A 15,830-nucleotide genomic window follows, 5' to 3' on the forward strand; every position below is an offset into this window, starting at 1 on the left:
GAGCCAGGGTGAGCGCCCAGTCTTTTCCTCCTAAGCCACTCCTCAGATTTGTTCCCTTTCATGCCCTGGTAAGCGCGGGATTGCTTTGCCAGAGGCCCTGAGAAGCAGCCTGGGGCAGAGAAGGGAGGTCCAGTGCCGGTCCCACTCGCCTTGGGCAGGTCCCCTCCCTCCCCGGCTTCAGCCTGCCCCTCTGTAAAAGCGGTGTTGGACCCGGTTGGCATTTAAAGGACTTCTTGGTGGAAGCCCAGCGTTTTCAGAGGGGCCTCCGCTCCCCGCAGCGGGGCCTGGGCCGCGTGTTCTAAAGGCCGGGCTTCTGCCAAAGCCCATCTGAATAATAGGTTTGGAGCTCAAAGTTAGGACAACAGGGCACCGGCGATCCGAAAGGGCCTGTCCTCGCCCCGGCATTTCTGCGACTCCCAGACGGAAAGATCCAAGGCGGGCAGGTTCTCGGAGGAGGGCGTTTCTGGCCAGGGACAGCGCACTCAGCCGTGTCCTCGGCCCCTTGGGCTCCAGGGTTGAAAACAACCTCCTTTCTGATTTGGGCTCGGGGCAGGGGAGGCTTTTTGAAACCTTTTTTTGGAAACCGTGGTACAATACACTTAACAGGTGTATTTGAACTATTTTCAAGCCTACAGTCCAGTCCGAATACGTTCACGCTGCTGTGCAGCCGGCCCACCGGCTACCTCTAGCCTCGTTTTCGCCTTCCCGAACCGGAGCGTCCTCACCCTGTAAACCAGCGGCCCCCCCAGCCCCTCCTCCTTCCCAGCCCCTGGCGCCCACCCTTCTGCGTTCTGTGCCTATGAACTTGACGACTCTGGGGGGCCTCACGTAAAGTGGAACCGTGCAGGATCTGTCTTCCCACGACCGGCTGGCGCTCCTCGTGCCCTGTTCCCCGGGCGCATCCCCGCCGGATCCCGCGTCAGAACCCCCTCCCTCTTTCAGGCCGGATAATAATTCTGCTGAGTGTGTTTGCCACATTTTGTTGAGCCGTTCGGCCGTCGGTGGGCATTTGTGCTGCGTCCACCCTCTGGCTGTGGTGAACACGGCCGTGCAGGTCCTTTCTGGTTTTTAGAGCAGCCAGTGTGGCCAGACCGCGGTACGTTTTCAGGATAACCAAAATTATCAGGGAAGCGTCACACAGAACCGGAACGTTATGCGGTGGGAGGAGGGGAACCTTTTGGAGAGGCATCTGCGGAAGGGGGACGGTTACGGCCCCGCCATCGGGACAGCAGACTCTGTGGTCAGCTCAAGGCGCTGCCCTGAACTTCACCCGAGAGGCTGTACTGCTCGCCCCAAGAGGGGGTCTGACCGTGCGCGCGCGCGGGCGGTCCTGCCTCTGGGCACCGCGGTGTCCTCCCCTCTAGGGAGGAATCTGTGAATCACACCTTCCTCCCGGGACCGCGCTCAGCTCGGGGCCAGGCGCCTCAGTGTCACTTCGGAGACCGTCTGGTCCGAGCAGGCTGTTTAGGAAACGGAGGGGCTGGGCCTGACGTAATAGGGACGGAGGGGGGGGGCCCTGAGCAAGACCAGCCTCCCCACGACCTTCTGGGTTTGGGCCCCCACCGCCAGCTGAGCCACAGGGCAGCCGACAGCACCGGTCAGGGACGTGGCCCCACGTGGGGCACGTCCTTTCTCCTCCCAGGCTCAGTTTCCCCGTCCGTGCGTGGGGCCAGCACGGGATACCGCCGAGCCCTCTGCGGCTACCCCAGAGGTGAGGGCTTCTCTGCAGAGACGTGACTTATGAGGGAGCCTCCGGCTGAAGGTGGCATGTGTGTGCACAGCTGTCCCCTCCCCTGGCTCCCCCAGTGGAAGGGAGGAAGGGATATTTGGGGCCCTGGGCTCCACTGTGGTTGGTTTAATTATAGGTTTTCAGCCGCGGGCCGGTGGGCACGCGTTGGGGGGGGGGGGGGGAGCGGCTCCGAAACCCTGTCATTTTCCAACGTCTGAGGGCCTCTTCAAAGGGGGGATCCAGACATTTTCTCTGCAAGCTGCAGAGTGGACTGTCGCGGCCCCAGCATGAGCATAATGGCAGGAGCGTTTTGCGGCAAGCTGGGAGTGAATGGGTCCGACCGGCTTGTCTCCTGTCAGACGAGTCATTATTTTTTTTTTTTTCCATTTTTTTGTCATTTGCTGACAGTTTGGGTTTCATGCGTTTCTCTCTTTTTTTCTCCTTTTCCCCCTGCCTGGAAAAATGGCTAGGTATCTACGAGACCCCAGCAGGGACGGTCCTTTACCACGCTCATTTAGACATCGAGGCCTTCACCATGGATCGGGAAGTGCGCAAAATCAAACAGGGCCTGGGCCTGAAATTCGCCGAGCTGGTATATACGGGTGCGTAGACCCCGCTGCCGCCCTCCCCTCCCTAAGCAAACAGCACCCTCCTCCGGTCCCGCTCCACCCACCGCCATCCTCGCGAGAGCCCGAAGGATGCAGGCTGAAGGGGGTCAGGCGAGGCCAGGGGACAAGGAGCGAGGGGGGCGGGGGCGCCAGAACCTGCCTTCCTCGCAGGCTGTTGAGGGGAATGCGTCGGTCCCCCCAGGACGTCCAGCCGCTCCGCCACCTGCGATTCGCGTGACGTCAGCGGGGGCCAGGGAAGCGTCACACATCATCCCTGGGGTGGCCGACTTTTACGCGGCACGCGTGCCAGGCACTGCGTGGGGACACCCGCCATGCCCGGGAGTCCCTCCCAACGTTCCTAGGAGGGCTCCGGCCAGCTCTCGTTAGAGACGAGGAAACTGAGGCTCAGAGGAAAAGGACCTTGTACAAAATGACACAACCGGAGGTGGCCTAGGTGGGTCTGGCCCCAGGTCAGGCTGTCTCCAGGCAGAACCTGGAACCACCTCAAGCGAGGGAAAGGCTGCCTTGACCAAGAACTCGGCCCCAGGTCCGGGCATCGCACGAGCCAGATGTCACTAACCCACGCTCGGAATGACATTAGCACGCGGTATGGGTGGGCCCCCGATTTACCGTTGAGACTCGGGTTTCCGTGCCTTATCTGTCATCCCAGAGTTGGAATCCACATTGTAAAACACTGGTCCCCAGGTCCGGCCCATCTTCCATGCCTGTTCAGCCCCTGAGGGGAGCCTAGTGGTTTTTTTTTTTTTTTATACTTCTTAAATAGTTGGGGGAAAGTTAATGACACTCTTTCACGTCACAGGAAAATGACAAGTAATTCGGATTTCAGTGCTCATAAATAGTTTTGGGGGCACGGCCGCGCTCTTTGGCTCCCATGTTGTCTCTGGCCGCCTCTGAGAGATAATGGCAGCGCTGAGTAGTTGTGAGAGAGACCGCACGACCCGCAGAGCCTGGAATAGTTACTGTCTTCAGGGCCCTTTCCGGAAGATGTTCGCCAACCCTGCTCTATGACATTCACCGGCTCCTTAACGTGAGCAACCACATCACATCAAACAGCCCCTCTGAGCTGTGGCAGGGGACCGGCTGCTGCTGACACCTATGGGGTCCTGGACGTCAGGGGGACCCTGGAGAGTGAACATTAATAATCCCTACCTGGGATAAGACTCCGCGGCTCCTACTCACCCCCTCCTCCTCCACCCGGAGCTTTTATTTCCTTTGGAAGCTCCTAACCACTGTAACTCATCTTGGGGCTTCAAGGGGACTCGGTGGTTATTGGCTGGGTGATCTCTCCCTCCCATTGTATCCGGCAGCTTTGAAGCCGGGTCCCCCTCCTTCCCAGGTAGAGACAGGTGTTTAAATATCATTGTCTCCTGCGGGCTCTCTTGCTCAGCAGGGTTTCAGCTGGAAGGTGGCTTCTGGTTACAAAGGAGGAGCGTCGTGAAGCATGGCAGGCCAGTGGGGGAGAGCACCTGGCCTGGGCGGCGGGCTGCTAGCTCCGAGGCCCCGGCCGCTGCGGGGAGGCCGAGCGGGGGCAAGCCACCAGTCGCCAGCCACCTCCCTTCTCCTCACAGAAGGGCTGCTACCTCTTGCCGAGGGGCCCCGAGCTGGGCCCTCACGGGTATCACCTCATCTGGGCTGCACAGAGGTGAAGACACTTGAACGGTCTCACGGCTGACGAGTGGTGGCTTTGAGCCCGGGACAGGCCAGCTTCGGAGGGCAAGTGCTCAGCCGCTCCAGTAGATCCCAGGAGGCAGGAGGGGCGTGGGGGGCAGGGAAAGTGGGCTGGGGCCCTTAGGAAAGGGAGATCAAGGGTGGGGTGGACGGAGCATGCACGGGGGGAGGGGGGAGGCGGAAGAGGGGCAGAGAGAGCCGGAGACACAGAATCCAAAGCAGGCTCCAGGCTCTGAGCTGTCAGCACAGAGCTGGAGGCGGGGCTCGAACTCACAGACCTCGAGATCATGAACCGAGTGAAGTGGTAGGCTTGACCGACTGGGCCACCCGGGTGCCCCAGGTGCCCCGGGTTTAAGCAAGTTACTGAACCTCCCCGTGCCTCAGTCTCCTCATCTGAAGAGTGGGGATAATACATAAATAGTGAGGACTAAATGCGTGCACATTTGTAAAGCATCTAGAACAGGGCCTGGCATGGCGGGGGTGGGGAGGGGGGGGTTGCTACTGCAAAGTGTATTGAAAACTACAAATGCCTGGCATGTTTCCCAGGATAGAGGCAGGGACCAGGGCCATGCCTCTGGCTGGTTTGATGACCTTGAGTAGGTCTGTCTACCCCAAGCCTCAATTTCCCCTCCTGTAAAACTCAGGGCACCAGGCCAGGACTCTTCACGGTTCCTAATTCTAACAGCTCAGTCATATAGCCACTCTGCTGTGACACTCGGCTTCCCCGGAGCACAGACAGGGAGACTGAGGCACGAGGGAGCCCTTCTGCCTCAGCCCCACTCCTAGATGCCCTGGTGACTGACCACTGTTCATTTCCGTCTCCTCACCCCATCCCCAAATCTCCCTACGGGCTTTTACAGATCCCCTCCCTCCAGGCGCAGACCCTGGTCCTGACCCACAGGGTCATCCTGGCAGGATCCCGGCTTCAGGACCCATCTCCTTTAGGGCACATAAGCAGCTCACCTCCTCTCCCCTCGCCTCAGTTACTTCAGCAGAAAAATGGGTATAACGCACCCCTCGTACAGAGGGCCGTTATCCCGATTGGCACAGTGCCTGGCCCAGCCCAGAGCTGAGATGCCCATTGCAACGCACCAAGTTCACTGCCCCTCTCCCCAGGCTGGGTCCGCTGGGAAAAGAAATCTGAGTGCACGACCGCCACGTAGTTGAGGTGGGGAGGTCCCGAGATAAAGCCCAGGCTGGGTCTTCTTCCCGCATGGGTTTCAGCCCCCTATCTCTGGCTCTGTCTTCCAGCCTGAGAGCTTAAAGGTCTAATCATCCTGACTTAGAAAGATGGCCAAGCCCCCGGGGCATGGCAGGGAAGGGGCGCGGGGGGCATCAGTGTCCCCTCCCACAGGGGTCTGGGCCAGAGTCGAGAGCACTCTTCAGGATCTGACTGTGGCTTGGGACAGCCTCTTCCTCTCCGGGTTTCTGTCTCCCTGTATGCAGTGAGGGCTGGCGGAGGCCGAGTTCAAATCTGGGATTTAAAATGCTTAGTGTTCGGTCCACATCCTGTCATTGAAACCACACAACTCCCCCGGAGAATGGTTAGTACTCTCTCACCATACAAACGAGGAAACCGAGGGACAGAGAAGTTGCATCGCTTGTCAGCATGGAGCGGGAGGTGAACCCAAGTGACAGGTGGCTGGAGAGCGAGGACCCAGTCTCTTCTCTCCCTGCCTGGCCCCTCCCCCACTTCTGCAAGCCACCGGACCCCATCCTGGAGAAGGCCTGCTCCGCTTTCCCACGGAGAGCCTCAGCAGGTGCCCCCCCCCCCCCCGCCCCTACCCGGAGGCCCGGCCTCCAACAATAGCTGCAGACCCGGGGCTGACCTGGCCCTTTATCAGGGCAGGAGATCGGGCACCATCTGGCCCCACAGCTGCCCAGGTGGGGTCACCTTCCCGGCTCCGTTTCAAAGAAACCCTACCGCCTGAGCTGCCCCTCCCCCAATCCTGCCCGTGCGGCCACCCGCCCTCCACAGGGACCAGAGAGGAGATAGCTGTCTGCAGGTCTGAGCCTGTTGGGGCTGAGATACAGGCCCTGGGGCAGCCTGGGGACTGAGCACATGGCCTTCGCTGGCCTTAGGGCTCCGGGGGTCAGAGCTTGGGGGCGGGGGAGGCGGCACATTTCTCAGGCACCTTGTGCGCTGATGGATGTTCCATCCCGGGACAGGAAAATTCCAAGATTATCATGAACTTGGGAACTAAGGGCAGACCCAGGCCCCTCAGGGTCTGCTTGGGTGTGACCTTGGAGAAACCTCAACTTCCCTGAGCCTTACTTGCTCACCCAGAGAAGAGAGAGGCTAAGAGAGTTTTTCTCGTAGGGCTGTTTATGCCCATTCGAAGAGCCAGTCCAGGATACCTGTGCTTCATTCATAAAAATATTTGCATATGCAAATATTAGCAGTATGTTGACAGGTTACTGACATCCAGGGAGTGGGGGGGGGGGGGGCGGGGGATGCGTACTGGCTCTTGGCCAGGACGCCAGTGTGTGGATGCCTAGGACTTCCACACCCAAGAAGCCCACTAGTCCTGGGAGGGTGATCTTGTGTCACCCCAACTCCAGACATGGGGAAACAGAGGCAGAGAGGTGAAGGCCACGCACACGTGGCCTTTCTGCACCCGAGCCACCATCCAGCTGCCCGTGCTGGGTGCTTCCATTGCTCAGGCTGGGGTCACACACATGCCTGAGTCTCAGGAGGCCTCCTGCCCCACCGCTGTCCGCTGTCCTCAGGAGACTGAGCTCCCAGCGGGCAAGCGTCCCTTCACCGCCGTGTCCCCAGTGCCTGGCCCGTCGTGCTCCCTGAATGTCTGGCATGAGGCAGAGGGTTATAGCTCCCCTCCTCCTGATCGTGGCAAGGGTACCTCCTCACCCACAAGAGACCTGCAGGGCCACAGGCCCGGCCTGCGGGCTTATGCACAAGTGTGCGTCATGCCGAGACTCGGCAGTGAACAGGGCCGACCCACCCCCGAGGTCCACCATGATGGGCTGAGGCGTGCGGTACCCCAGCACCGTGGGCCACCCTAGCACCCTCACTTTGTTCCCCGCTGCAGGTTTCTGGCACAGCCCTGAGTGTGAATTCGTCCGCCACTGCATCGCCAAGTCCCAGGAGCGCGTGGAAGGGAGAGTGCAGGTGTCTGTCTTCAAGGGCCAAGTGTACATCCTCAGCCGGGAGTCCCCACTGTCCCTCTACAACGAGGAGCTGGTGAGGTAGGTGCCCTACACTTGCCCCAGCTGGGGAACAGACCCCCACAGCCAGTGTCTCTTCCGACGGGCTTTCTCAACAAAGATGAGCACGAGCAGGGCACGGAGGAGACGGTCACGGTCACGAAGAGAACAGACATGCTGCCTCTGCCCTCGGGGCCCTTACAGGCTAGATGGGGAGAAAGGCACCAAGCCAATGATCGATTGAATGAGGAAAGGGGGTGTTAGGCTGTGGCGAGGTGCAGGGTACTCTGGGTAGAGTGTGGAGAAGCTTCCCTGAGGAAGTCACCTTGGAGCTGGCCTCCAAAAGACAGGAGCTAACCAGGTGGAGAGGCAGCAGGCAAGTTTCCAGGGAGGTTCTGGGCCTGGGAAGAGCCTAGAACATTCCAGGCACTGCCAGAAGCCTGGTAGGGACCAGAGCATGGGGTTCCCGGAGCCAGATCTTAAAGGGAAGGACCCATCAGATCTTTTGTTTCCCAAGGGTCCCTTTCTGGCCGCCCTGGAGAACGGATTCGGGCGAGGAGGGAATGAGCAAGGGTAGAGCACATAAAGCACCCCATGGGACATGCTGGTGGCTGGGACCCGGCTGATGGTCCTGGAGACCGAGAGAAGCAGAAGGATGTGACAAATGGTTAAGAGGGAGAATCGAGGGACAGCTGGGTGGCTCAGCCGGTTGAGCCTCCGACTCTTGATTTCAGCTCAGGTTATGATCTCCAGGTTCATGAAATCGAGACCCCCGTGTCGGGCTCTGTGTTGATGGTGCAGAGCCTGCTTGGGATTCTCTCTCTCTCTCTCTCTCTCTCTCTCTCTCTCTCTCTCTGTCTCTGCCCCTCCCGCACGCACTCTTTATCTCTCAGAATAAATAAATAAACCTTAGAAAATTTAAATAAAAGAGGTAGACTCGAAAGGGCTTGGACGTGGACGAAGATGAGGAGGAGGTATGAATCACCCAGCACGAACAGCTGGGCGCGCTTTGGTGGCAAGTCCTGGGTTGAGGGAATTCTTGAGGAAAGAGAGTGCATTTGGAGTCAGACACCCTGAGGGTGAGTCATCTTTGAGACTGACCAGGAGAGTGCCTGGTCAACCCTTGGACACACGGGTCTAGAGGGGAGGAGAAATGGGGTTGAAGACAGTGGAGAATGGCGGACAGCTGGATGTTTTCCGAAGCCAGGAGGAAACTGGCTGGGGGCTAGGATCAGACTGAGAGGGCAAGGGAGCCAAGGAGGGATCTTGAGGCCAAGCCGAGGGTGCTGACAAGGCCCCGGGGGACAGGCTGCGGAGGCCAGGTGGGCCGGGTCAAAGGCAGCCTTTGCATTTGAGCTGCACCTCCACGTGTGTAGGAGAGCGTGGCCTTCGCCGATGATCAAGGCATCCCTTTTGGAGGTCATCTGGCCAAACCAGAGGTGGGGACAGACAGCCCCCCCACTCCCCCGACTCAAGTCCCAGGCCTAGGTCAGCCCCCCCGGGGGGGGGGGGAGGCCCGTTGGGAATTAGTGTGTGAGTTTTGTTTGGCAGCCAATATTATTTTTCTCTTTCCCTTCTCCTAGCCGTGTTGAGCGTCTCCCCCCCCTTCCATTTTTCTAAACACTCTATAAGCCATAAATATAACCGAATCAGTTTAGATCAGTCGGGGTAAATGTCAAATTATCTTCTCTCTTTCTCTCTCTGGCTCTTTCTTCCCTCCCCCTCCGAATCAACAGCCTCTAATAATCTGCCCAACCCTTCATTAAGCCTTACAGCCTCACTCAGGGAGATTAAATGAAGAAAGTAAAAAGGGGAAGGGAAAAAAAGAGAGAAAAGCAGGCGCATTTATTCTCACTGTGTCTCCGACCATTTCCCCTTTCTTTTTGATTTCTACATCGCTGACTTGAAAGCCCTTGAATGACAGCGTCACAGGGACCAGCGAGGAAGCCGTGAGAGGTAGCAGGGCTGGAAATGCCGAGGCACAGTAGGTAGAAAGTAACGTAATTATAGAGCAGGTCAGAGCCACTCGAATGAACAAAAATAAAAGCACAGAGGTTTTCTGTAGACCGTCAGGGGAGGTAAAAAAAAAAAAAAAAATCATTGTAAACTCTTTTTCCACCACCCCCCCACCCACCCACCCCAAACCACGATTTTAAAAAGAGGTTTTTCAGCTCCTGAGAAACACCTCTCGGAAACTCTTCGGCAGCCTTGCGGGACAAGTTGGTCCCTGGACGTGGGCCTCCCTTTGCAGGGGCTGCTGGGGCCGGTGGACGGGCCGACGGGGAGGGGGGAGTGGGGAAGTTTGTTTTGACACGTGCAACGAGATGGTGTCGCAAAGGCAGGTGTGCATGGAGGGGAGCTGGAAGCTCGGAGCCCTGGCTTCTCCCTGGGCCGAGCACAGGGGTCCTTCTGAAGGGGATCGGTGGTAATGTGTTCCACAATTGGTGGGGGGAGGGTGGGGGGAGGGGTAAGCTTCATTTATCATCCAGGGCAAAGTCCGCAAAAGGGATCCGTGGAGGCTGATGCTTTAGTTTGGTCCGGCTTTTTCTCCGCCCAGTCAGGGGCGGGGGGCAAGAGGCAGCCCCCCGAAGTCTGTCATCTTCCCCCTTACAGGGGAACTTGCTGGTCGGCTCCTGGTGGCTTCAGCCACCTGAGACCTGGAGGGGCCAGCGGAGGTGAGGAGGAAGGGAGGGGTGGGAGTTCGTGGGCAGCTTCACAGCCCCATGAAGGTCAGGGCAAGGGCATGGTGTGGGTCGGGCAACAGAGCCCACGTCCTGAACAAGTTTCAGGACAGCGGAGCCCAGAGACCCCATTGGTCCTTGGAAAAAGCCCACATCCACAAAGAGCCAGCCAGAGGCACAGCCTTAGGGCGAAAACACCCGCAGATTCTCCCCTGCCCTCCTCCTCCCCGATCTCACCCCGGGGGAGAAGGGCTCCTGAGGGGACAGGCCGCCCCCCTTGTCATTGAGAACCTCGAGACTGCTTTGTCCCGAGGCTGGAGTTCTGGAGACGTGAAGACAAGGGGCTGATTCAGAGCAGGATGCGTGAGAAACCGAGGAGGGTCCTCTGCCCACGGGGGGGCCTTGGAGGGTGGCCGTGTGGAGACAGATCTGAGACCGCAGCGCCCCTGAACTTGTCCTCAAAGAGCTTATCACAGTCACAGTTAAGGAAGGCAGGTGGGTGCTTGAGTGCTCCCCTTCTGCGCCACCCACGCCCCGCGGGCCCTGTTCTCGTCTCCCTCTCGGTTGCCTCGTTTCCTCGGCACCTGCGGGTCCTGGGTGCCTAGAAGACCCCCAAATAAATGAATGAGTGAATGAATGAATGATACAAGTAGCAGTGAATGCTTGCCATGAAGTGCAGTGACACCATTTCGGGCGGAGCCAAGTAATGACATTGAGAGCCCCCGTTTGGCAAGTAGAAGCCTGAAGTTCAAAGGACAGGAATATTTGCCCTAAGCTCCGTGGCAGGGGGAAGGGGCGGCAGAGCTGAGAGACAGGCCCCTCCCCACCCCACCCTGAAGGACTGTGGTTGGGAGGGGCTTTGGAAGCTAGGGAAGTGAAAACAGCCCCAGAGAGGTCGAATCTGGAAGATGAAGGTTGTAGATGGGGGGGGGGGGGAGGGAGACACTGGTAACAGCAGTGGTTAACCAGGCGCTTCTGGTGGCCAGCTGGCGTGGGGCGGGCACCAGGTTCGTGGATGGGTCAGGCAGGGTCTTGCCGGGACCCTACCTGCCCCTTCGTGTAGCAGGGATGAGGCTCCCCGCTCTCCAGCCCCGGACACGGTGCCTGGCCCGTAGTAGGGCTCCTGAATTGGGACGGAAATGCAACAAGAAGCCAGAGTTTGGGCCAGCAGGGCAGAAATACCCCGGGTATCTGGGAGCCTGAGCTGTGCCCAGCCCCAGAGATCCTCTGACATCGCAAAGCAAGGCCCGGGGGCTGTGCTGACAGGCTTCTACTGTCTCCTTGCAGCATGAACGTGCAGGGCAATTATGAGCCCATCGATGCCACCGGCTTCATCAATATCAACTCCCTCAGGTGAGCGGCTCTGGGCCCTGATGGGTCCTTAACACCCCCCCCCCCCCAGGTGTGGGCAGCAGGCAGTGACGGGACCTCAGCTGCCCTTTCCTAGACAAGCCCCACCTTTCTGTCCCCCTGCCCATGGCGTCTGCAGCGCCCGCTTTGGACCCAGCCTGTTCCTATTCTCAAAGAGGCAGAAGGCACGGCCAAGAGCCACAGAGGGTCCTGGATACTTAGGTTCCATGTTTCCGGGTCCTGCCCTTTGCCTCTGACACTTACTCCCACCCTCTCCAGCTGCAAGAAGGACTCCGCTAGGAGCCCCTTGCCTGGGTGGGTTAGAAAGGGAAATGGCCAAGAGGTGGAAAGGAGCCTCAGAGAGTCACCCGGCCACAAGGCACCCGTCGCCACAGCCGAGCTGCGGGTCTAACTGGAAACCACCCTAGCCACGTGGATCCCCATGGCCTAGCGGGGTAGCGAGTACCATCTGAAGCCACTCAGACCTGGGTTCAAATCCGAGCTCTGCAGTACGGTCTCAGAGCCCTTGCCGAACCACCGGGAACCATGTGGGGTCATTGACCATAGCCACCTCACCGGGGTGGCAGCCCAGACCCTGGCCTACAGGAAGAGCCCAGAAACTGGTACCACGTGCTCAGCCCGGGCGGGGGGGGGGGGGGGGGGGGGCGGGCTGTACAAGGGCAAACAGGGTCATTTATTCCCAGCAGTCACCATACACTAAGCCACTCCCAAGGCACTCTCCTAACTTGTCTCCTTTAACTCTTACACAAAGCTGTGACGCCAGAAACAGGCCCAGAGCGGTTAAGTAACCTGCCCACAGTCACACAGCTAGGAAGCCATATTGCTGAGTCCAGAAGGTGTGTCTGTCCAGCTCTGGGTGCTTAGCCACCAACTTCCTTCTCTCGGGACTTGGCGTTGGGTAGAAGGCACGAGTCTCTCTTGTCTCCCTGACGCATGCACTGGGCACAGAGCCACCGTTTTCCCCCAAAGCCCGGCTCCTGCCCCTGGTGCCGAGACCGGCGGAGACGCTGAATCCAGCCTGACCTTCCCGGGCGCTCTCCGCTCCGACAATCACCTCCGCCAACCCGCCTCCTTCGCCCTCTGTATTTTATGATTATAAACCCTTTTTCAATGGCTCCAAACACATCGGGTTTTCATAATGGCCTCTTCATCTCTCCCATTGCCAGTTAAATGCTTTGTCTTCAACAATGCCAAGCAATGTTTTCCCCCAAAGATAAATTAATTACATTATCCTGATTGGAGGGCAGGAGGGGCCGGGGGCAGGAGTGGGAACAGAGGGGAGAGGGGGGGGAAAGACAACTTCACACACACACATCTTAACAAGCAGCTGCCCCCAGCCACCCGGGTTGGGCCCGAATTAATTGAACCGAGTGCATGTTGTTATTGTTAATTTACATTTTTCTTTGTTTTGAATCTGGTTTACAGGCTGAAGGAATATCATCGCCTCCAGAGCAAGGTCACTGCCAAATAGACCGGTTGACAATGAGGAGTTGGGCCGCCTCCTTTGCCCATCTCCCAAGTACAGGCGCTAATTGTTGTGATAATTTGTAATTGTGACTTGTTCTCCCCGGGCTGGCAGCCTGGTGGGGGTGCCAGCCCCCAGCTTTGTTCCCCACTCCCCTGCAGCCTGCAGAAGTGGGCACGGAAGGGAAGGGGGGGGGGTGGCTGCAGTGGGGAGATGTAAAATGACAATTAAAAAGAGATACATTAGTCTTTTGTTTCTTTATTTCTGCAGAGAGAGGGTGTGTGTGAGACTGTGTAGTCAGCGGTGCCCTTCGTAGACCAACCTTTGTGATTTAAGCGCTACCAAAGCCACCTTTTTGCCGGGGACCCTGTGTATCTGGAAGGATCGGACCGTCTCTCCTCCCGCAAAACCCCCCCAGGGAATCCAGATTTGGCCCCCTGGGTCAGCCTGGCATTTTGTCACCGACTGTGGCCCCGTGCCATGTCACAGGGAACCAAGGAGAGTTTGGGTGACCTCCTGGGGAGCTGTCCCGCCCGCTGCCCACAGAGAACAGCTGGGAATGGTGGCCATGACTGCCCACAGGAGGCTCCCCCCAACAGCACGGTGGCCTTATGTGGCCCAAATTATGGAGGAGGAGGAACCCTGAGTTAAGAAGAAAAGCCTGAACAGAGAACAGAAAAGGACAGCCACAGAATTTAGTGTCAACCCTTGGGGGGAGGCCACCTGGCCTGCAAGTTTCCCCCCATCCTTCCAACACAAAACAAGGCCCAAGGCGGCCATGTCTGTGCAGTGACTCCGCCCCCTCAGCCATATCTCATTGGGCCGGGCCTGGACACCTGACCCAAGCCGGGCCAATCAGAATCTTGCTCCCAGGGACACAGCAGGCACAAATAGGCAGAAGCCAGGCCAGGTGCCCTTGGGCTGGTTGGGATGCCTCGTTCCCGGAAAAACGCGGAGGGAGAAGAAAGCAGGTGGCAGGGGGATGGGAGGAGTGGGCTTCAGGGTTAGAATCCCAGTTCCCATCCCGGGGCGCACCATGGCAGTGGTGGCGTTTCTTCATCCGGATTCTCTGAGACAGCCTGGGGTTCTCATAACCCAGTATCGTGTGGGGCCTAAGCTTGAGGAGGGAGTGCCTGATACTCCCAACCAAAAACCGCTTTACTGGGAAGACTGGAGTGCGGGTTACTCTGGACCCTGCCCTGGTTCCGATCTCCCCTCTCCTGCCTTGGCCAATGAGGGTTTCTTTCAAAACAAGTTTTGTCTTTGAAACTTCTTTTTCTCTGCTTATCGGAGTTATCGGTGAATTCCTCAATACCACCGTTGCCAAACACTTTGCTATACGCTTTATTCACGTGGTTTCCCCGGACCTTCAAAACACCGTGTGGTTGACACTGTCCCCTCCATTTTACAGAGGAGGCAACGGATGCAGAGAAATTGATTTGCCAAAGGTCCCTCAGCTGCAAGCGACAGCCAAGGACCAAACGCTGGCCTGGCTGCCCCGCAAAGGCTCCCGTGTTATGTCGTGATAGGCTGCGTCTTACTAAAATTAATTGAAATTTTATGGAAAGAATGAACACTCATCGGCCTGCCACCCAGTTACAAACACTGCTCATACTTAGTTTATTTCCTTACAGTTGTATTTTTCTATGCTTATAAATATTTTTGCAGAGTCCTTTAAGCTAAAATGTTTCAAAAAAATTTTTTTTAATGTTTTATTTTTGAGAGAGACCGAGCACGAGCGGGGAAGGGGCAGAGAGCAAGAGGGAGACACGGAATCTGAAGCAGGCTCCAGGCTCTGAGCTGTCAGCACAGAGCCCGACGCAGGGCTCGAACCCACAAGCTGTGGAGATCATGACCTGAGCCGAAGTCAGACGCTCAACCGACTGAGCCACCCACATGCCCCTAGGCTAAAGTATTTTATTTTTTTTTAATCTTTTTTAACGTTTTATTTATTTTTGAGACAGAGAGAGACAGAGCATGAAGGGGGGGGGGGGGGCGCAGAGAGAGAGGGAGACACAGAATGGAAGCAGGCTTCAGGCCCTGAGCCATCAGCCCAGAGCCCGACGCGGGGCTCGAACTCACAGACCCCGAGATCGTGACCTGAGCTGAAGTCGGACCGGTTAAGCATCTGACTCTTGCTTTTGGCTCTGGTCATGATCTCGCGGTTCATGAGTTCGAGCCCCGCATCGGGCTCCACGCTGACCGCGCAGAGCCTGCTTCGGATTCTCTCTCTTTGCTCCTCCTCTGCGCGTGCTCTTTCTCTCAAAATAAATAAATAAACTTTAACATGTTAACATTATATCACGAATGGTTCCCCACATCATGAAATCTCTTCTCGAACACTTCCAAGAGCTACGTAACATTCCATTACATTGAAAAAAACAAAAACAAAAACCCAAGTTACTCACTTACAGATTTATAGATTTAGTTTTTTTCCACTCCTGAATTGTTTCCCTCCCCTTTGTTGGATTTCATTGGGTATTTTTGGTAGTTGGTTTATTAGCTATACTTCTTTTTGCCTTTCTGGTGGTTTCTCTAGGGGTCACAATATCTATCTTTAGCTTAACCCCAGACTACCTTCAACGAATACCGTACTGCCTCATGTGTAAGGCGAGAATCTCACAACAGAGCCATCTTTGGACATTTCCCTTTGTGCTGTTGTAGGCATTACTTTTCTCAAACCCCTACGATACACTGCTATTTTTTTTTGTAATGTTTTTATTTATTTGGGGTGGGGGGAGAGGCAGAGAGAGAGTGGGCAGAAAATCCGAAGGGCGCTCAGTGCAAGCACCAGAAAGCCGGATGCGGGGCTCGAACTCACGAACCGTGAGATTGTGACTTGAGCCGAATTTGGACCCTTAACCGACTGAGCCACCCAGGTGCCTGGTTCAGGGTGCTTTTAGTGCCGCTTCTGTCTGAAGGAGCATCCTTCTGTAAGCCTCATTTTTCCTCCTGTAGGCTGACAAAGCCTTTTTAATGTATGTGGGATTGATAACGGTGTCCTTCTTTCATTATTCACCTTGGTAATTTGTGCCCTTGTTTTTTCTTGACTAGTGTCACTAAAAATTTACCATTTGGGGGGCGCCTGGGTGGCTCAGTCGGTGAAGCGGCCAACTTCAGCT

The 15,830-nt window shown here is 57.0% G+C and overlaps 1 protein-coding gene across 2 annotated transcripts in view; it reads left to right on the top strand.

Moving 5' to 3' along the window:
* Positions 1–12,953, top strand: part of ASS1 (argininosuccinate synthase 1) — a 53,440-nt gene extending 40,487 nt beyond the window's left edge. The window contains exons 13-17 of one of the 2 annotated variants that reach the window (XM_045042828.1): positions 2,200–2,331; positions 7,077–7,233; positions 11,160–11,225; positions 11,995–12,079; positions 12,669–12,953. In XM_045042828.1, coding sequence (XP_044898763.1) covers positions 2,200–2,331; positions 7,077–7,233; positions 11,160–11,225; positions 11,995–12,031 — 392 coding nt within the window. In that variant the 3' untranslated portion in view covers positions 12,032–12,079; positions 12,669–12,953. The remainder of the gene's footprint in view (positions 1–2,199; positions 2,332–7,076; positions 7,234–11,159; positions 11,226–11,994; positions 12,080–12,668) is intronic. The other variant, XM_011288374.3, reaches the window with a different exon arrangement.
* The last annotated feature ends 2,877 nt before the right edge of the window (positions 12,954–15,830 follow it).

This window comes from Felis catus, chromosome D4, assembly GCF_018350175.1.
Source record: "Felis catus isolate Fca126 chromosome D4, F.catus_Fca126_mat1.0, whole genome shotgun sequence".
NCBI lineage: Eukaryota > Metazoa > Chordata > Mammalia > Carnivora > Felidae > Felis > Felis catus.